This window comes from Cynocephalus volans, chromosome 10, assembly GCF_027409185.1.
Source record: "Cynocephalus volans isolate mCynVol1 chromosome 10, mCynVol1.pri, whole genome shotgun sequence".
Classification (NCBI taxonomy): Eukaryota; Metazoa; Chordata; class Mammalia; order Dermoptera; family Cynocephalidae; genus Cynocephalus; species Cynocephalus volans.
The window spans coordinates 47,278,189-47,300,461 of record NC_084469.1 but is presented as its reverse complement, the minus strand read 5'-3'; the positions used below and the strand labels follow the sequence as shown (position 1 = coordinate 47,300,461).

At 48.2% G+C, this 22,273-nt stretch overlaps 1 protein-coding gene across 2 annotated transcripts in view; it reads left to right on the top strand.

Moving 5' to 3' along the window:
* The window catches only part of PTCH1 (patched 1), a 55,194-nt gene extending 49,271 nt beyond the window's left edge, over nucleotides 1-5,923 (top strand). Inside the window, exons 20-23 of one of the 2 annotated variants that reach the window (XM_063109653.1) lie at nucleotides 2,331-2,430; nucleotides 2,936-3,190; nucleotides 4,556-5,105; nucleotides 5,557-5,923. In XM_063109653.1, the coding sequence (XP_062965723.1) occupies nucleotides 2,331-2,430; nucleotides 2,936-3,190; nucleotides 4,556-5,104 (904 nt within the window). In that variant the 3' untranslated portion in view covers nucleotide 5,105; nucleotides 5,557-5,923. Of the gene's footprint in view, nucleotides 1-2,330; nucleotides 2,431-2,935; nucleotides 3,191-4,555 lie in introns of both variants that reach the window. The other variant, XM_063109654.1, reaches the window with a different exon arrangement.
* Nucleotides 5,924-22,273: the final 16,350 nt, after the last annotated feature.

The window sequence follows — 22,273 nt, the reverse complement described above, 5'->3', positions numbered from 1 at the left end:
GTATTAGCCAGAGTTTGTTTATTACGGAAGAAAGACCAGTCCCCTGGTGGGTCTGTGGCATAGTCCATTGGGCAGCTCAGCACCATGGAAGTTCAGCCTTCCTGGAAGGAGCCAGCACTTGCTCCCTGAGGTTTGGGGTAGGGGGAGTGAAGAGGTGGGATAGCTGTGACAGTGCAGTCCAGCACTGATGTGCTTGTGACTTCATCAGAGGCTCTTTAAATGCAGATCGGATTGCAGGGCTGGGGGGAGGGCAGAGTCTGCATTTCCAGCCAGCTCCCAGGTGATGGCTGTGCCTCCAGCCTTCTCAACACAGACTACAGATAAGTTAATACTCCAATCAGTAAATTCTTGTTTGCCCATACTGAATAGATAAAGGTTTTGGTCTGTGTTTTGTTTCAAGCTCTTGGTTTGACTTCTACTTTTCCTTTATTTCTTTAGTATACACTTATGCAGGCATTAGTATTGTCTCTTTATGGTATAAAAGCCAATGCTAAATAGAGTTTCTTTTGTGTAATTATTTTCTCATTCAACACAAGTGTAACGAGCACCTCATAACTGCCATCTTGCACAACAGCAAGTAACCTGAACCCCAAACCCCTCTGTGTAGCTACAGTCTATGGAGGCAGAGACAAGTTCACAGGCAATTCAAAACCTGGGGGAACGCAGGGTGTGATGGGATCTCATGAGCGAGGTGAGGGCCTCCCTCAGCCTTGTGGGGGTGCTGAGTGCACCACTGTGAGGAAACGGGCTGAATTAGAGCACCCAGCTGGGGACCTGGAGCGCAGAACCCCTGGCCGCTTGTTCCCTCCCAGAGAGTTCAGGGTTCCTGTTTCAAGCACTTAAAAGGGCTTCCCGTTTTCCAGAACTGGATGGATTAACCTGATAAAGCCCTCACTGGGGTCGAATAAATGAGCGGACATTGTATACACTAAGCCGTCAGAAATCTAATTGGTTTGTTTATGCTACAGTGAGATGGATGGGATGCAAATGTCTTAATGCCTGCTGCTGATATATGCCTCAGCCAGAAGTTCCAGCAGTTTACATTAGAGCAAGACACTGGCTGCTTGGTTTTTACTAATGCAGCTCAGAAGCTTCTAGTGTTTACAATAGCAGCAAGGTATTTGTATTTTTATAGGGATTCTCTCTCCTTTCATCTAATGTCGAAACATAGATAGACATGGCAGAGCTGGGTGCCTGTTCGGTTTCATGGTCCAGAGGACCATTAACAGCTAGCTGTCTTGCCCTTCCTCTTCCCAGAGTGTCCCGAGCTTCTCCCCTACCCCAGCCCACTCCCATCAAAGTTGCCCTAGAAATCATTAGTTCCAGAAATGCATCCTTGCGGGGTGTGCGCGCCCTCCAGCTGTGTGGAGTATCCGCCAGAGGCCGTCCGCGGCTGACAGGTTTACCTTGGTATTCGTGAAGGATCCCAGACCTGAGCCCTCAGTGGTGGGAAAGCAGAACCACTTGTGCACTCTCCTCTTCTGCCGTGGTGCTGCGGCCTTTATGTTTGAATTGGCTGACGCAAAACAAGAGTATTCAGAGATGCTAAATTGTTCAACAAAAGATTGGCCGGCAGAGCAGCCCCGCCATTGTGGAGCACCCTCGCCCAGCACAATGCCCTGCGCCCACAGAATGGGCAGCATTTTCTTTGCAGAAAGCTGGTTCCTGTGTTCTAAAAAGGTTGCGATTGGAGCTGTTTGGTAAAACTGGAACTCACAGAATTCTAGGCAGAAAGTTGTGATTAATGAAAGCCCAGGGAAAGCCTTACCTGATACGCTGGAGACTTCATTAGAGATTCTGCCATAAGACGCAGAAGCATTCCACAGTGGATTAGGCCTGCAGGAGTGGGCTGCTTTTCCTCCTGAGCTAAAGTGTTTAAATTCTACACCCTTCACTTCATTTGTTTGCTTCTGCTGGGTTTTCACAAGCGGGCCCCTCGGCATTGTATTTGTGCTTTCAGTCTGCTTGGCCATTCAGTTCGCATTCCATATTTTTGTGTTTGTGTAACACATTCATAAATAACATTACATGCCATGAGATTTCAGCAAATTAACAAACTAATTTTTTTTCTTCCCTTCATGAACTAACACTTTGGGTTGTGGAATGTTGTCCTCAAAGTCATAAGGTAAAAAAAAAAAAAAAAAAACTCCAAAAACCAAAACAACAAACTAATCTTGCACTGAATCTGAACTGTGCTTTTGTAACAGCCTTTCAGTGGGGTGGGTTTTGTTCGTCTTTGGTGTTGACATGCTGCAGTATTTGGGCACATGAAGGGTAGCATAATTTACTTTTGTCACACTGAATGTTCCTGTTTCCTTTTTATCCTCAAGGTATTTCTTTGCTGTCCTGGCGATTCTAACGATCCTGGGTGTTCTCAATGGCCTGGTTTTGCTTCCAGTCCTCCTGTCTTTCTTTGGGCCATACCCTGAGGTCAGTAATTCCTCTGGGCATAGCATCCACAGGCCACCTGAATACTGTTTTTCCTGGTGCCACTCTAAATTTAGATATTTAGGTATATTCCCATTTGCTGATTGTTTACTTTTTCAGCAAACATCTCAGTAACAATGGCTTTTTTTCTCTTTAATAGCTTTGGGGACGTAGGACTGGTTTGGTTTCATTTTTTTTAAACCAGTTGAGTGGCAGTTACGTCTTAGAGATCTGTGTAAATGAGGACTTTCCACTCAAGATCAGCACCCGGGCTTGAACAAGAGCAAAAGTGTACATCTTGCATTTCCAGTGTAGGAAGTGAAAGGCAGTCCTCTTGCTCTCGCTGTGGGAACCAAGGGTCCTCCAGGTGGCAGGGTGGGGGAGACACGCACACGGTGTAGTATGCGGGGCCCCGGGGCAGAGGACGGAGGCCTGTGAGTAATACTGTGCTGTGAACTTTGAGTGTGGCCACAGTGGTAACGCTTTAATATGGAATCCCCTGACACAGGTAACTCCAGCCGACGGCCTGAGCCGACTGCCCACCCCTGCCCCTGAGCTGCCCGCCAGCGTTGTGCGGTTTGCCGTGCCCCCCGGTCGCACGAGCAATGGATCTGATTCCTCTGACTCGGAGTACAGCTCTCAGACGACAGTGTCAGGCATCAGTGAGGAGCTTCGGCACTATGAGGCCCAGCAGAGCACAGGGGGCCCTGCCCACCAAGTGGTCGTGGAGGCCACAGAAAGCCCTGTCTTCGCCCGGTCCACTGTGAGTCGCCTTAGGGGGCGGGGGAAGGGCCTTTCCCACGTGTGGGTGGCCCAAGTGATCCAGGGGAGGCCTGCTGCTCTGAGCAGACGTCACACAGACAGGATGCAAGGAGAAAGTACATGCTAGGTCAAGCCACGTGAAATGGCCAGTGTCTGACTCTTCTTCACCTGGAAGAATGTTATCAAAACAGGGCAGGGGCCAGTAACGTCACCACACAAAACGTTAATGTCTACCTTGTTCAGGGTAGGTACAGCTTGAGCCTGAGGGCCAGAGGTAAGGCATCCCTTCTTCCACACTCCCACCCCACTCCACCTACCCCTGCCTTTGGGAAGCTGAGACCCAGCCCTGAGTCCCCAGCCCTCGGCAGCGCGGGAAGGTCCCGAGGGGCCAGGAGCCCCTTCCCAGCCCTGTCCTCCGTCCTGTGCTCCCAGGACGGTCTCAGCACCGCGGACCCCAGGAAGGTTCTGAGGCTCATGTTGCTCCAGGGAGGGCCCCCTGCTGTCCCTCCAGGAAATGGGGATTCCAGTCCCAGGCCAGAGCAGCCCTTCTGTGACGGAGAGCAAGGCCAGCCACACAACCCAAATTGTCCTGCTCTTGCCCCGTGACGGTGCCCGCTGAGCTGCAGTGTGAATCTGGTTTTGTTCAGCAGGAGCCTAAAAATAGGTACAAGCTGAACGACTTTGAAGTTGGTCACGGTCCTTTTGATTGATGTGGCCACTGTGTTGCTCAGTGCTTTGTGTGGAGACCCAGAGACGAGATTCCTAACAGTTGGACAGAGCCGCGCTGCCGATAGAACTTTCTGTGTAAGGGAGATGCGCTCTCTGCTCTCCAGTAGGGCAGCCCCTGGCTGCCGCGGCCATTGAGCACTTGAAATGTGGCTAGTGAGATGGAGGGACTGGATTTTGAATTTTAGTTCACCTCAACGTCAAAAGCCACCTACATAAATTTCAAAAGCGCAGGTACAGACAGACCTGCAGCGCCCTGCATTTGGGCCAGCCAGGGCCAGGCACTTAGCAGTTCTCAGAAAAGAGGAGCTCAGCACTGACCAGACCGAGCAGGGTGGCAGCAGGGTGGGCTGGCAGATGGCAGGAGGGAGGCCGCTTGGATGCTGCTGGCCACAGCCCTGCATCTGTGGGCAGCGGCCAGCTGTGTTGGAGAAGCCTGGGAATAGGATCCAAGTAAAGCACTGTCCTGGAGGTTGCTAACAGAGCGGGTTTTCCTTTGGTGGGTGGAAGCCCCACAGGCTCCCTGGTCTTGAATGAGACTTGGTTAAAGCCCAGAGGGGAGAGGTGGGGGCCGCGGGGGCCGTGGCCAGCCTGGGGCAGCACCTGCCAGCCTGTGAGAACCCGCCCTTGACCTCTGCAGGTAATCCATCCCGAGGGAAGGCATCATGCACCCTCGAACCCTCGACAGCAGCTCCACCTGGACTCAGGGGCCCTGCCCCCCAGACGGCAAGGCCAGCTGCCCCGCAGGGACCCCCCCGGAGAAGGCTTGCGGCCGCCCCCCTACAGACCGCGCAGAGACGCTTTTGAAATGTCTACTGACGGGCATTCCGGCCCTAGCAGCAGGGACCGCTCGGGACCCCGTGGGGCCCGCTCTCACCACCCTCGGAACCCGGTGTCCACTGCCTTGAGCAGCGCCATGCCCAGCTACTGCCAGCCCATCACCACTGTGACGGCTTCTGCGTCCGTGACTGTCGCCGTGCACCCCCCGGCCGCCCCCGGGCCTGGGCGGCCACCCCGAGGGGGGCTCTGCCCTGGCTACGAAGGCTACCCTGAGACTGACCACGGGCTGTTCGAGGACCCCCACGTGCCTTTTCACGTCCAGTGCGAGAGGAGGGATTCAAAGGTGGAAGTCATCGAGCTGCAGGACGTGGAATGTGAGGAGAGGCCCCGGAGAGGCAGCTGCGACTGAGGTGCGGCAGGACCCAGAGGGACGCAGAGACAGGGCCCTGGGCGTTGGCACATCCCAAACTGGACCCAGCGCCTTCTGTCCCCAAGGCAAGGCTCATGTGTCCACACGCTGTCGTCCTTGGGGAGCCAGTCCCTCTCCAAATCAGGTCTCCGTCCCCCACTGTAGCCTCCTGGGCGTTAGTGCAACCTGACAGGCGCTAACAGCTGTCCCTGCAGCCACTGCCAGTCGTTCCGAAGTGCCAGGACAGGGCCGTGTGGTCGTGCACCACTCCCTGAATGGTCACAGAGTGAGCACGGGGTGTAGGCAGCCCCTGGTGGCCTGCGGGCCCCCCCGCACCTCTGCCATCCTGATTCCCAGCACCGTAGATGGCCTTTGCCTGTTCTTGTGCTTTGCAGATACGGATTCACACACCTGTTACTCGGTTTGACTTCCTTTTTTGTTTTCTTTGAAAGGGTGATTAAAATCTGAAGCAAAGAGGCCAAAGATTGGAAACCCCCCACCCCGACCTCTTTCCAGAACTGCTTGAAGGGAAGCGCTTGGGCATTATGGAAAAGACGCGCTGTGTCCTGGCGGTGGTTGTCACTGTAGCCGACTGTATTATGTTGTGAAATGTCCCTATAGATATTTAAGAGGTGTACACATATGTAACATACGAAGGACCTATGTAAGGTAGCATGGTCTGGGCTTTCTCCACTCCTGCTCCAGAGCGGGGCGGCCACGGCGACACCCTCCCTGATTGTACATTGGTCTCTGTGCCACAACTAAGCTTAACCTAGTCTTAAATTTCAGCATATGTTGCTGCTGCTTAAATTTTGTAAAATTTACCTGTATAATTCTATGCAAATATTGCTTATGTAATAGGATTATTTTGTAAAGGTTTCTGTTTAAAATATTTTAAATTTGCATATCACAACCCTGTGGTAGTATGACATGTTACTGTTAACTTTCAAACACGCTATGCGTGAGAATTTTTTTAAGAGCAGACAGATATGAAGAAAGCACGTTAATCCCGGTGGCTTCTCTAGGCGTCAGTTGTATGCGGTTCTCTCTTTGGCTGTGTGTGTGTGAACACGTGTGTGATTCCCCAGTGTTCTGTTCTGTGATTTTTTTCGTCTTGTTTGTTTTATTTCTTTTCACTGTCTGCAAGTCTCTGATATAGTCAGGCTGGAAGAGTCGGGATATCTTTGTTGCTTTTTTTTGCTGGTGGAGGGCTAGACCTAAACCTCCTCCTCCTCTGAAAACGGCCCAGGAAAAGCAGACTTGCTTCGAGTCCATGGCATCCAGATAGCCCAACTTGTGCTCCAGAGGAAGTAAGTTCCTTCACGTGGATCGTTGTGACGGACGTTGGAACCTCAGGGTGCAGAGCTCACACGTGCCCGACTTCACTGGTGTTAAAGTCGCAGGTGGCGTGCCTCCTGGGAGCCTCAGTGGGGCCGTGAGAGGATACCCTGAAAAAGTAAGCAGCATTGATCCCCTCTCGTGACCAACCACACATATAGTCACCCCCAAAATTTAAGAGAAGATTGCAGATCTTTTGGAGACCATAGCCCTGCTACAGGTAGAAAAACCAGTTTTGTTAATTCTGGGCCCACAATAAACCCAGAAGTGATGTTTTGAGTCCCTACAGTTTAAACTCCCTCTCTTCCTAAATTGAACAGCCTAGTTGGCGCTTTCTGGATCAGTTTGCATCATCTTTAAAAATAAGCAGCATCCAACATGGTGACGCAGAGTCAGAAGTTCTGTAGGATGTGAGCTTCAGAAGGGTTCTCAACGTGTAACTGTTGTGGGGGGCGCACACTTCCTAAGTAAATCCTTTCCTCACCATTATTAGCGTTCTTCCAATGTGACATTTATTGACGAGCAGGAAGATGCTAACTGCATACAGCCCACGGAAGAAAGTGTGTGGCGGCAGATCTCTCAGCCAGGCCCTGTTTTAGAGGTTTGCAGGGGTATCAATTCTGTTCTCTTGATCTGAGGTTTGGGCTCCCTCACCTCTTAGCCGGAGACCAGCAAGTGTCAGGGAGGCGCTCAGTGTCCAGCTGCCCTTCCAGATCAACACCAGCGACTAGTTTATAGACGAGAAGTCACAGGAGGGGCCGAGTCCCCACACGGCCGATGCCTCCGCTACTTAGAGCCCAAGCAGCGGCTCGTGTCGTCTCCTCCTGTCTCGCATCCAAAGTCTTAGCAGAAAGGCAGTGGGCCCCCAGTAGTGCCAGCAGCATAGTGACCTCAGACCTAATGCTTACCACAGAACTGTAAGGTGCTGATTGGGGCCCACCTGTGGCTGCCAAGGGCCACACCACCACTATTGTCTCGGTGCCTTCGTCAGCCAGTCCGTCTGCCTACCTAACACCCAGCTCTGCTCAGAAAACGTAAGTCCTGCGTTGAGGAGAGAGACGGTGCAAAATCCTGCAGGTGGTTCCCTCCGGCTCTTGGTGCCTCGCGCCTTTCCTGAGCCCAGCTTGTGTGGTACCCGAGAGCCCGTGGGGCCCCAGTTTCTGCACAGCGTTGAACTTTCTCCAATAGTCACAATTGGCAAAGGGAGAACTTGGGGGCTGGCAGTCAATTAGAATTTTTCTCTTTTTTAAAATAGTTTTATTTTGTCTGTCTTGTTTGTTCATTTGGATGTTTTAATTTTTTAAAAATCTTTGCTGATATTTATAATTTTGTATCATAAGAATCTTTTCCTACAGTATTTGTCATGCCAGTTTATAACAAAAAAAATTGCAGGGATTTTATTTCTATTGGAAACACTATTACAGCTGTTTTACTTTTGAACAGAATTTTATTTGTATAGAGTGCTTACTAATGTTAAATAGTTCAGAGTATATAACATTTACATTAAGGACTCATGGTAGCTTTTAGTGTAAGGAGTTTAAAGGAAATAAATATTCAAACTGGGTCTCATTGTCTGCCAATTTTGGTGGAGATGAGTTTGTGTCATTTCAATTACAAAGATAAAAGTATGCCATATAATTTATTTATATGAAAATTTATTTTTGTAGTGTACATAGTAGTCATCAAGTCTTTCGACAGAAGTATATTTTTAAAGAATTTATATGTGATGAACCCATGATGTCTGGAACTTTGCTAAGACATGAGTGGGGCATTCTTTTCATTGTAAATTACAGCAAGAAAAAGAACATGTTCAACAGTGTTAAGAGGGTGAGAGCAGGTGGGTGTTCACGCAGTTGTAAGACGTGTACTGTTACCATTTGTGACCTAGTGTCCGCATTTTAAACCTTGGAAGGTAAAAATGTACAAACTCTCTAAATATTAATGTTCAAACACTGATAGAAATTCTAACATGAATAAAAAATAATATAACTTGTTGGTTATGTCCTTGTTTAGAGGATGTGTTTTCTTTAACATACTGTACAGAGGCAGAATTTCAGGCTGACATAAACTCTGCTGTTTCACCTTGCCGACCTTGTCCAATACTCTGTTTTGGGGGCAATTCTATGTTTTTATTTTTTGACACCAAGGAAGTTCCTAATTTACCCTTCAGATTGACCCCTTCGTCATCTCTTAGCATACTTATTTTTCTGACATTATGCCTAATAGAGGAAACATAAAGCCAAATTCAGTGATTATTATGAGCAGTGACATGTCATAGTTCAAAACAGTATGCTGTGCTGCCAATGATACGGGACTGATCAAACCTGATACAGAATATTTTTTTCTGAGTGTTTATTGATACGATTTCATCTCAGTCATGGAGAAAAATATGACCAGGAATATCCCTGTTTTACAACTGTAAGCAAGGAGTGGTGGGGAAGAACTCGAGACCTGCATCGGTAGAAGCACGTGGCATGTCCCACAGGCGCCTCCTGTCTCCGTACACGTTTGTCAAGGGACAGCCGTGCCCGTTCACATACCTGGTGTCCGTGGCAGCTTTCACACTGCAGCAGCAGAGCTCAGTGGCGGCACAGACTGGATGGTCTGCAGAGCCTAACATCCACCATCTGGCCCTAAAGAAGAACCTGCCGATCCTTTTTTAGGCTGCTCGTGTGGTCCATGAATCAGCAGACCTTGGAAGCTTGCTAGGAAAGCCAAATCTTCAGCGCCACCCAGACCTGCTAACTCAGAATCTGGGAGTGAGGCCCAGGAATCTGTGCTTCTCATGCACCAGCAGAGGCAATCCCTAAATTCCTTCCAGCCGAATGTGGCCGTGGTTCTATAATTTGACTCAGGCTACACGGCCCATGCAGGCCAGATCTGGAAACAACAGAGATCCTGACTCCTGTGTGGTCTTTCCACAAAAACACATGTTCCTCTGTGGGAAAGAGTTGAGACCTGTGAACTTTGCATTTGTGTCTGGGAGTCCAGAGAAAGGCATTCCCTTTTAGTGCTCTGCCACAGCTGAAAAAAAGGACCTCCACAGAGGGTGTGGGCTCCTGACCCTACAGGCAGGGGAGGGAGGTCCAGGCCAAAGCAGACCCTCCTGCCCCTGCTGCTGAAAGGGCTTCCAGTTCATCCCGTTCATGACTAACTCTGACTTGGGCAAGTTGCTTGAAACCTTGGAGCTTCTGTGTTGTCATCTATAAAGTAAGCATGACGAGTGTTCCTCGCAGACTTCTGAAGGTCAAAGGCGATGATGGTTGTGATGAAGTCTGGACCACAGGAAGACGGGGACAGCTCATCCTGTGGGTCCCATACTGAGTTCTGGTTCAACCGCCCACCCTTGAGCTCAGAGTTCCCATCTCAAAGGTAACAGGGGCCTCGTCCAGAAACGGGGAGTGGCTATGGGAAGATTCTGCACTGACTGAGCCTCTTTGGAGGTATTTGAGATAATATAGTAAACTCTGACCCAGGAATAAGTAATTCACGTAACAGGATGTCCTCCTTAATGGATACCTTACGTGGGAAAAAGTGTTAGGCAGGGTTTTATGTCTTACAACCTGCTCTTCCTAGCTCCTGGGATAACCAGCGTTCTGCTCCTACGCCCTTCGGTGCTGAATCCCGCACGTAAGCTAACCTGGCTCACTCGAGTCATGGGAACTACGTCCTCCCTGAATCTGAGTACAGAAAGTATTAATTGCTTTAATCGGGATTCGAATTGGGAGAGACTGTCTTTGAGACGTGCTTTATGCCACCAAAAGAACCATTCGTTACCATCCAATTTTATATTCCTTATAAGTCACATGTAGCTAAGTAAGCTAACTTAGTTTTAAATCATGTTGGCCTAGGGAGAAGTTTTTAACCAGATTTGTATCCCCAAATCTGCCAGATTTATTCAGGACTTAGGTAAACATAAGGCCCCATTTTTTTTGGCACAACAAATGTATTTAACAGCTTTGGGAGAGCTGCGTGCTGCTAAATTTCGGGCAGCAGCCACGTTGATGTAAAGGCAGGTGTTTCATTTTTGGTAACTGGTAACTAGCCTCCCAAAAGGAGAAGAGGAGATGGCCTATTCATCATCCAAAACGAATATTTGCCAAGTTTTAATTACTTTTAATGAAGGCTGCACATAATGAGAACATGCCTCAAACACGAATCCGTTTAATCATTCACATGTCGTGATGGAAGGTATGTTGAATGCCATTTTCTGCATAGGTTCCCTGCCAGGAAATTATAGCAACTGCCATCATAAGGATCTCGAAGGCATATTCTGGCCTGTTAGGAACACGGTGGACCTCAGGAAACAGAGGGATCCAGAACTCTCTCTTACAAAAAGTGTGAGCAATAGAGATGACGCAAATTAAATTTGGCATGGCCAGAGCATGCACTTTCCTTCTGCATGGCAGGGTGTTTTTATTATATTGATTCCTGCCTACTGTGTAGGAATTCCCTTTCTTGGGGCAAAGGGAATAGGGCCCTTCAGCTGAGATGGTGTAGAGGGAGACAACTTCGTAGAGATCGTATTTGCCCTGAGAAGGAGTCAGACCCCACCTAACAGTGTCACCCAGAAGAGGCAACCACCAGCACAACTTTAGCACAGTCATTTGAACCCCTTTTACATTCATTTTTCCTAGAGAGTGTCATCTATCTGCTTCCTGTCCACAGGACATGAGGCTGAGATATGAAGTGTGATGTAACCTTCCAAGCAGGCAAAAAATAAAGTCCAATAGGAGCTCATAAGCAAGCAAGCACAGGAAATACCTCTGTCAACAGCACCATGTGCACACCGAGTGGGCAACAGCTTGTATTCTCGTGGAAAGGGGTGGTGGTGAATAGTAACCTGTTTTATTTTTAATCCTGTAGATGGAAGAGATTGATGAGCAAGTTCTGACAGGTGAGTTATTATCTAATAATGAGATTGCAGCATTCAGGCCAAGTCAAGATGCCAAAAGAGTCATCTTCGTAATTACCAGGTTCAGTCAACAATGGTGGTAGGTGGACCCGTGTAGAGAGCCTCTTTTGCAGCAAGAGAAGTAAGATGAGGCAGGAATAGAGAACAGCAGGAGGCTCTCTGCCGTGGATCAAGAGAGGACAACTGTCCATCAGAGAGGTCTAGGTCAGATGTCCAGAGAGTGAGGCCAGTATTGTGGAAAAGGCCAAAGCACTCTACCACCCAAACCAGGAAAACGCCATTAAAGTGAGGGAAGAGATATGAAAAAAGATAGAGTGGAATATTGCCAAAAGAGGGTCAAAGACCTTTTCCTTCAAAAAATCCACGGGCTGCAGGAGCAGGTGCCAGCCCACAGTACTATGACTGTGCCCCGGCATCCTGGGCACACTTGGTCAGCCCATCAGTAGATGCTTTTTCTTTTCCCACACAGCTCCCACCTTACCTGGCATCAGGGAAGTTTCTCATGAATCATGGAAGACGAAAACTGTAAAAGACTATATTAGTCCGTTTTCTGTTGCTTACAGCGGAATACCTGAAACTCAGTAATTTATAAAGAAATAAAATTTATTTTTCACAGTTTAGGAGGTTGGGAAGGCCAAGGTCCAGCAGGCACATGTGTTCTTAGTGGGAACTCTCTGCAGAGTGCCATGGTTATCACATGGTGACACAGGTCATCACGTGACAAGAAAGGCAAGAGCTTCTTCCTTTCCTTATAAAGTCCCCGGTCTGCTCCCTGATAACCCATCACACTGTTCACCTGTTAACTCACGAATGGACTAATCCGTTCACAAGGGCATGTTCCTCATGATGCAATCACCTCATAAAGGCCCCACCTTTCAAATGCAATATTGGGGATTAAGTTCCAACATGAGCTTTGGAGGGACAAACATTCAAACCATAGCAGAGAACTTGCCGTCTGGCACCCACCTGGAGAAGTGGCGTGACTTGCTCGGTGCTGGCCAACACCTCAGCGGTGGAGTCAGATCTAGAACCTGGATCTCTGTAGTCCAGTCTGATGTTCTCTATTGTCTCTTTGTGTCCTCATTTGCGCCATTCGCCTTCTGTGTCGATTTCAAAGGTACGGGCGAGGGCAACTGCTGTCTACACAACTCAGTATGAGAGCTTCGGGCCTCAGCTACCCGTGCACGTGTGCGTTGCCGTGTGCACACTGTACACGTCTGCGCTGACGGCCCGCAGCCGCAGTGCAGGAGGCAATTAGCAGATCTCTGAACTGTCCTTCTGATTACACTTAAATTCCACAAGCTAATTGGCTAAAATGTTCCTCCTTAATTAGAAGCAATTAATACGTGAAACTAGGTTTGCATTTCACAAGAGAGTTTGCATTTCACGATTGAAATCTCATAGTTCATTTACTAATGGTCTCTAATGGCCTGTAATCATAAGGCGCACACAATTAAGGTGGGATTTTCAAAGTGTGAGGAAGGAAGGAAGGAAGGAGGGCTGAATTTATGAATGATTCTTCCACTGCTCAGAACAGAGCCAGTGCCCACCTTGCGCTGTAAAACACATGCGCCGCCCTCACGTGCCTGCCCCAACACACAGGCGCGCACAAGTCCCGACCTGCCACCTCAACGCTGCTGGACTTCCTGCTGTCTGCTGTCATTCTCTCACTCAGTCCAGTCACACACTGTCGGCACCGATGCCCATAGAAATCTATCCAAAACCAAGGCGGTGGGCCCCTTCCTAGGCAGCAGTGCCACCAGTAACACAGGCCTCCGTTCTTGCTAATAGGTGTCAGGCCGTGGGTTACCTCGGGGAACAAACCCACTAAACAAGGCCCGGGCACAGCCTGGGAAGGAGCAGATAGGCGTGGGGACGTGCAGGAGGAAAGAGAGACGGCATGAGGTGGAGCAGGGCAGCGAGGAGAAGGCAGGGACTGCGGAGGTGAATGAGGGACAACAGAAGGAAAAGGCCACGCTTGAGGGAAGGAGAGACGGGCTGGCATTCTGAAGCCCTCTCCTGAGATGCTGTCCTACAGCGACAGGGAGAAGCCGTCGTCAAAGAGCAGTGCCTCTGCTTTTTGTGTTCATTTTTCACTTTCTTCCTTGCATTTTCCCAAATCATAGCATGATAGACGTATTTAGAGTAGGGGTCGACAAGCCACGGCCCAGAGGCCTAATATGGACCAGGACCTGTTTTTGTGAGTTAAAGTTGACAGAGCCCAGCTCCGCCTGCTCATTTGTGCCTTGCCTGTGGCTGCTTTGGTTCTATAATGGCAGAGCTGAGCAGTTGCAGCAGAAACCACATGGCCTGCAAAGCTGGAGACACTCACTGCACGGGCTGTGCAGAAAGCTCGCTGCCCCGAGCTGGAGGCCAGGCCTGCACAGCAAAGCCCGCGCTGGCTCCTGGCGGCCCGGCCAGGCTGCCTCAGGACACTGGACTTGCTCCCGCCTCCGCCTACCACACTCGGCCCCCAGAGGGACACATGGCTCACTCCCTCCTCATGTTCACATCTTGGTTGAGATGCCTCTCCTCAGTGGGGCCTGGCCTGACCACCCACTTTAAAATTGCTAATCTAATCCTCACCCCTACCCAACACATCCTATTTTTCTTTTCTACTTCATTTTCTCCACAGCATTTAGTATTATGTAGCATCCTATATGTTTTGCCAACTTATTCGTTTGACATTTTTACTCTACCAGAATGTCAGCTCTTCAAAAATAGGGATTTTTTTACTGCTGTATTCATAACTGTATCCCCAAAGGCTAGGTTCCTGGGACGTAGCGCTCAGTAAAGTACAGTGTGTATTTGTTAAAAGAATGAACACTACGAAGCAGTTACAAGTATTACTCCTATTTTACAGGTGAGAAAACAAAGATCCTGTGAGGTTAAATGACTCGCTAGAGCTTGCAGTGCTTGGAAGGGACAGAGCGAGCGATGGCCCCCGAGCCTGCAGGCTGAAGGGTCACCGGTGGGAAGGGTTTCCACCGCCTCAGCAGCTAGCGATGAGGTACAGCACCCAGTCTAGGTCCAGGTCCAGCACGTGCTGAGAAGATGAATGTGGCAATCCCTGACATGAACATCCTTAAAATGTACTTCCTCTATCCTTCTACAAGTATATAGTATATAAAAAATATAAAGACACATACATGTGCATTTTTTGTTTTATTATGCTTTATTCTTTATTATAGGAAAACTTCAAGCACACATACATAGCACAGAATAATAAACTCCCATGTATCCACCACCCTGTTCTGAGAATTAGTAACTTCTCCCCCAATTCTGTTTTTCCATCCCTCTCCAAGTTTTGGTTGTTTGATGGAATATTGTAAAGCAAATCTCAGACATCATGCCATTTCACCTGAAGATACATGATCACCCTGGTATTAGCACATCAGACAAAATTAACAAATAATTCTCTTATATCACATAATACCCAATTCATGTTTAAATTCCCCCAGTGCTTCCAAAGACATCTTTGTGTGTGTTTTTATTTTTCCCTAATTTTGGTGCAAATATTTCTATAATAAACCTGTTTTATTTCATTTTGAAACATAAAAAGCAACAATATTATTTTACATTTTAAAAAGAAATGTGTTAGATAAATTAAGGTAAATGCACAAGTAAATATTCTAATATAGGATATTATTATAATATATGTATCATTTTAAAAAATGAATAAGTTAAGCAAAACAGTGCTCACAGGGATGGATAGATCAGAAAAGATGTCCTGGAGCAGGTGGCATTTGGATTTGGCCTTGGAGGGTAGGATTTCAGCAGGTAAAAATTGTGCGAAGGGCGTCATCAGTACAGCTAAGTCCCAGAGGATGAGAAAGTGGGGTGTATCTGAAAAACTAGGGGCCTGTTTTGTTGAAGCAGATGCCACCCGTGAGCTCTGGTCCTCAGCGTGTGGTCCTCGGACTGACAGCTTTGGTGTCATCTGAGAAATTGCTGGAAATGCAAACTCACAGACCCAACACCAATGACTCAGCATCTCTGGATTTGAGGCCCAGAAATCTGCTTTAATAAGCCCTCCAGGAGATTCTTAAGCTTTCCAAAAGTAAGAAGTGCTGGAAGTGGGTGCATTGGAAGAAAGTGACCTCGAATGCTAGGCTGAAGATAATGCCTTTGTCTGCTTGCAACGGTGAGGCCCTCTTGAAGACTGCTGAGCAGACACCCGACGTACTGTGTCTCTGAAGGATGCATGAGAGACGCAGAAAGAGACCTTGAGGCGGGAAGATCGTGGGAAGCTTCTACAGTGGTTGCAAAATGGAAGTATAGAAGCGACCTGTTGTTCTTCACAAATGTCACCCTTTGGGTCCCCATAACCTCATTTTCTTCTGGAGGAACCATCCTCTTCCCCACTCAGTCTACTTTGCTCGGGTAGAGCTGCCTTCGTCTCACAGTCCAGGATCGATCATGTGACCCCGACTGTCCCATAAGAGCACCACGTTCTCCCAGTCACTGCTGGCTCGAGGATGGGAGCATGAACCAGTCCGAATCTGTCACATGTTGTGAGGCTTTGGCTAAAACATTTGAGGTGTGCCTTTCCGTGGTTCTTGAACCTTCTTAGTGGGTCATGGGGAGAGAGCTTTTCCAAGGAGCCAGTAGAGCCGAAGAACAGGAGGTGAACATTTAAAACATAAACACATAAAATGTTCATTTCTAAGAAGGCTTTGTGCTCAACTGGAAGCAGGGTTTTTCGGTCTTGATTGACCTAACCTCAGCCGTGGCACTGGACTAGATAAGGGATTCACAGACACACAGGACATTGAGAGGCTTTGGGCTACGACTGAGAGAAGCAGAGACTGGGGAAGTCGCAGGCGGTTGCAGGGGACCCCATGAGAGGCAAACTCTAAGAAGGAGATTTGTGGACAGGAAGTTTACTGGGAGCGCTCCCAGTGTCCACACCTATGGGAGAGGGAAGCGGCAGCTCTGGGCAGAGGGGAAGGTACACCGCCATGCAGCTGGTCCCATGGGGAGCCGAGACACCCTCCAGAGCTGGCTCAGATTAGGACAAAGAGGCTGAGGCTTCACACCCCAGCACTGATTAGTCATTAGATGGAGGCTGGCACCACAAGGAGACATGATCTTGGGCCAGGTGTCTTTCTTCCGTCAAGTGCAACTCCCAAAGAGGGCCTCAACCGAGCCAGCAGCCGCCAGCACTCCTGCAGCTGTGGGCAACGGTGCTGCGTCAGCGTGTGGGTGGGGTGGCGCAGCTGGGACAGCTGGGTTCCCAGCCCGGGGCAGCAGCTGGGAGCGCACCGAGGCCTGCAAGATAATGAGGAGCAGGGAGGAGCAGGTGGTGTCAAGGAGAGGATGGATTTAGTTCGGAACCAGCGGCATTGAAACACTTGAGCTCCAGAAAGATGTTGGTCTGGGAGCCATCGGCATAGAAACCATAGTTGCTGAGCACCTGCCGAGAGAGTGGGCATGGGACACCAGGAAGTCCGATGCCTGAGGAGCTCCCATGGAGGGAGCAGAGAGAAGAGGAGCCCGTGAGGGGACAAAAGAGGAGCAGTTAAAGAAGCAGTGGAACCAGGCAGGGGTGCATGAAGACAACACTAGCCACAGAAATACTGACAGACTATTTACTGCGTGCCAAATGGTGCACGTAGAACCTTGTTCTACATTCTTTTTTTTTAAAAAAATTTTATTGAATCATAATTGATTATACATATTTTGGGGGTTCAACATTGAGATATGTTGATCAAGTCAATATTACTAGCATATATACTGTTACAAATCAAACTTATTCTCTACGCCCCTTGTCCAATCTCCCCCATCCCCCTCTAGCTCCCTCCTCCCACCTCTGACAACCCTCGACTCGATTTCTTCTCTCCTTCTGAAAGAGTAATGGTTACTCTGTTGATTTGTCATCTAGATGGTCTGTCCAGTGCTGAGAGGTGTGATCCGGTCCCCAATATTATCATAGAGCAGCTGCTTCTTCTGTCACTCTGCAATGGGCTTTGTGGAGAGAGACATCCTATTCTTTCCTTTGTCTCTACCGGTGACTGTCCTTGTGTCAATGCACTCCAGTGGCTGGCAGATCATCTACACAGTGGTTGTGGCGACTAACCACTTTCACGGCAGCCGTGGTTATTGTGGTGGCTGTAGTGGGCCACCCACACGGAGGTGATGTTTTTGGCATGCTCCTTACCTAGTTGCTGGTGGCTCCCAGCTCCAAGCCTCAGGACCCCAGGCAGGCCCCAATGGGTACTCTGTTTTTTCTTTCAGTTTTGTGTTGGATTATTTGCTGTTCCCACCACTTAAACTCTGTGCTAGAACTAATTTTTTGTCCTTTGCTTACTTCTAAAATGGGGGAACTTCCTGTGGGGACCAGCACTTGAGCTCTGTGGTTGAGCTAAATTGCTGCTTTGCTGCTGATTCCCTGGGGAAGGCTTTTTGTGCAGCTCAGGTTTTAATGGTTGACTTTATAAGACTTCTGGATTTAGTGAAATCCAATGTACCTGGGTTGTATACAAACACTGGTCTTGGCCTGAGTCTTTTCATCAAACTGCACCCCATGCAATTCTATATTCCTGACCAGTCTCCTCTAAGTGGTCCTACGCTGAATGGGGGACAGATCAGCTGTCCTTGCTGTGCCCCAGTGTTACCCCAGTGGCCTGTCTCCCCCACCACCAGTGCTCCAAACACTTCCCATGGGATGGGCCATGTGCCAATCCCTTGTGCTGACTCACTGGCCTCTGAGTATCTCCTTTTTTCAGTTGTCTGTGGCTCCTCAGTCCTGTGTGGGTCCATAGGAACCCTGTTAGTGGTCCTGCTGGCCTGGGGGCCACCAAGGCCCTCTTCTCCCATGCTGCCTCCAAGCAACTTCATCTGAAGGGCACAGCTGATGCAGCTTTCGCCGGCTCCTGCTCCACACACTCGGGAGCTCCAGCCTGGAAGTGGTGGGGATTTGAAACAGTCGGAGCAGATTTTTCTTTCTCTCATCTTGGCTTCTCCCACCTTCATGCACTCCATAGGTCTCTCCTCCTCTTCCCCTGAGCTCCAGGGGCCCCAGCTTGGCTGTTGTTGCTTTTTTATATAGTTGTAAATTGGTTGATTTGTGGGAGAGAGTGACGCTGGGGACTGTCTATTCTGCCATCTTGACTGGAAGTCTTGTTCTACATTCTTAATTTATATTAACTTATTTCTGGATAGGGAGCTTAAAGTGGTGATGGCCAGTGAGTTGGGTGGAGGTAATCTTTTAATGAGCAGTTAAATTAGGGGAAGAATCTGGAAACTGGACCTGAGACAGGTACACCTGAGACACAGGTATTTGCTGATTAAAACATAAAAAGTCTTCAAAAAGGAGGATGTGTGTTTGCTGAATAACTTTATCCTCACTCACTGGGTTCCTATTTTTTTAATAGCTTTATTGAGATATAATTCACATATCACACAATTCACCCATTTAAAGTGTGCAGTTCAATGGTTTTTGTTATATTCACAGTCAGTTTTAGGACAATTTCACCAGCTTAGAAGGAAGCCCCACTCCCTTCCGCACTCCGTCTGCCCCGTCCCCAACCCTAAGCAGCCACTCATCTGCTTCCTGCCCCGCTCCGACCCTTCCTGTGAAAGGAAACACGTACTCTGTGGTCTTCTTGTCTGGCTTCTTTCATGTACTTAGGATGATGTTTTCTCAAGGTTTCGTAGCATGAATCAGCACCTCATTCCTTTTTATGGCTGAATATTATTCCGTTGAACGGCCACCCCACATTTTGTCATTTGTCAGCTAATGGACATGTGGCTTGTTTCTGCCTTTTGACTGCTATGAATAATGCTGCTATAAACATTTGTCAACTTGATTGTGTTTGAACGTCCGTTTTCAGTTTTCTCGTGTATATACCTAGCAGCAGAATTGCTGCGTCATATGATAATTCTATGTTTAACTTTTTGAGGAGCCACCAAACTGTTTTCCAAAGTGGTTGTACCATTTTACATGGCCATCGGCAGTTTATGAAGGTTCTGATTCCTCCATGTCCTCACCAATATTTGTTATCGTCTGGCTTTTTTATTCTAGCCAGCCTGATGGGTGTGAAGTGGTATCTCATTGTGGTTCTTGTGGTTCCTTTAAAATTAGACCACATTCCTTGGCCGTGTTGATATTAAACGCACATCCCACACAGAGAAGGGAGTTCAGGGCGGAGAACAAAGGTGACCCCTTGGGAGTGAGTAGCGCCGAGAGAGGAGACAGGTACACAGGAAGAACAGCGTGTTTCACGCCTGAAACACAGGGTGAAAAGAAAGCCAAACACATGGCCGTCCTGAGGAATGACCTACCCCTGAGGTTCCAGTTCTTCAGTTCCAAAGAGATTCTCCATTTGGCTCTCCGAGTGGCCATGGATTAATCCCACCCGTGACCCCACCCCTCCTTATCACCACCTGTCCTTGGGGTGGGGTGAGGAAGGGAGGACTGAGATGGGCCCTTGGACCCCACATTTGCTTGCAAAGCTTATCACACAGCTTATGATAAATTCTAAGTTGGACTCAATTTAACCGATATGTGCAACATCTTCCTTGCTCCATTGGGAGGGGACGAATGGTGCACAGTGCTGTGTAGCAGGTGACTAAGCAGTACTGAAAGGCGGACTAGGGTTGAGATCCAGGAAGAGGTAGGCAGGACCCAGAAATGCAGAGGCAGGAAGGATCGCTATGAACGGGCAGGGTCATTTTGATATATCTGTGCAGGGAGGGGCTGGTCTTCGAGAAGACCTCTCTGGCAGGGCTGCAGCCACCCTACGAATGAAAGTTCAGGATGGATGGGCGCAGAGAGAGTGTTCGAAGTAGAGCTGACATCCCTGCCAGGCACTGGGCTTTACATTCACTCTCTATGTTACACCTAGAGCAAGCCTGTGTGAGAGACATTAAGTCTCGTTTTGCAGTTGAAGAAACAGGCTCAGAGAGTGTATCAGTTAAGGTTCAGCCAGAGAAGAAGAGCCACTAAACGAGATAAGAGATTAGATAGATGATAGATGATAGATAGATAGATAGATAGATAGATAGATAGATAGATAGATAGATAGATAGATGAGACGGACAGACAGATACAGACAGACAGATGGCAGATAAATGATAGATAGGTGATAGATTTATTGCAAAAAAAAAAAATGGCTTATGCAATTGTGGGAGCTGGCTAAGCAAGTCCAAGATCCTCCTCCGGGTGAACAGTCAGGAAGGGAAGACCATGAGGCTGGAGACTCCAGGCATAAGCTTTTTGTTCACAGAGAGAAACTCTAAACTCAAGGAAACCTAAAAAACTCTTTGAAAAGCTTTCCAACTGTCAGGCCCTCCCATGATAATCTCTTTTGAAAAACTTAAAGTTGACTGATCAAGGACTTTAATCACATCTGCAAAATTCCTTCACAGCAGCATCTACACTAGGGTTTAACTGAATACCCAGGAGAAGGTGTATTCACACTACACAGTGGCCACTGCTTCCCTTCTATCTTCCAATTCTCTAAAGAGAACATCCCCTGCAGCCCACCCTAAGCAGAAACACGATGGAGAGAGAGCGCTGGGGACAGTCACTGAGTATAGCCAAGGGGACATATCAGAAGCCATCACAGAGAAGTTATATAACTCTGTTGGTCAGGGTTCTATTACAAGAAACAAAATCCACTCTAGCTGGTTTAAGCAAAAAGATTTATTATAAGGTAATGAATAGTTTACAAAATTGTTGAGAAGGCTGGAGGAAAAAACTATGAGCTGAGCTTTCAGGAGCAAAGCCAATGCCACAGACACAGACCACCCAGAGGGTTTCTGCCTCTTTTAAGATCAAGAAGCCACCAGTCCAAACTGGAAAGTTCTTGAAAACTCTGGAAAATTCCAGAACCAAACCACCAAAACTATGCTTCCCAGGAGAAACACCAGAAGCTACACAAAAATGGCCCTGTACTCACTTCTGCTTTCTACTTTTTCTGACTGCTCCAAATGGGTAGGTCCTAAACACATCCTAACCCCTAGCTGCGATGAAGTCTGGAACAAGCTTTTAGTTTCTCACCTCCCAAATGCAAGATGAATGGACTTTGAGCACCAATCCACCATGGTAACGTACTCCAGGTCCTTCAGCTGCTAAGGAGCAAAGTCAGGATTTAATCTCAAGACATGCTCTTAATCCCTGCAGTACACTTCCTCCCATGGCACAGAATGGTCTTTCTTGACTTTTTAGCTTTAGGGCTTGTCTTAGTCCATTTGGGTTGCTGTAACAAAATACCATCGGCTGAGTAGCTTGTAAACAACAGACATCTATTTCTCACTGTTCTGTGAAGTCCAGGCAAGATCAAGGTGCTGGCAGATTCAGTGTCTGGTGAGGGCCCACTTCTTCGTTCATACATGGCACCTTCTCACTGCATCCTCATTTGGTGGAAGGTGCAAGGGAGCTCTCTGGGGCCTCTTTCATAACTGCACTAATCCCATTCGTGAAGGCACCACCCTCATGACCTAATCACCTCTCAAAGGTCCCACCTCCCAATACCATCACATTGAGGATTAGGTTTCAGCATATGAATTTGAGTGGGACACAAACATTCAGATCACGGTAGGGCTCTTCCCCATCCATGACTTGCATAGAAATATTTCTGGTCTGTACTATCTAAGTTTGCAATTACCTATTTCACCTGCCATTTGCTTTCTTGTCATTGGCTGCAGACTTTTCCTGATGAAGTCTACACAGGAGGAAGTAAAAACAACCAAGCACGTTTCTAGCCCAGCTGCATGGCCGTAGGCACTGGGAGGCTACAGTGGGCAGAGCCGGCTTTTCTTCTGAGCCAGTGGTGGCAGAATGCTTCTGGGTATGGGAGTGAGCAAAGCAGTTACTGGGCCACTAAACCCAGCAGTCTTAGGACACTTGGAAATGCAAGAAGCATATTATCCCCTTCTGGGGATAATAATAGGCAATATCTGCAATGGGC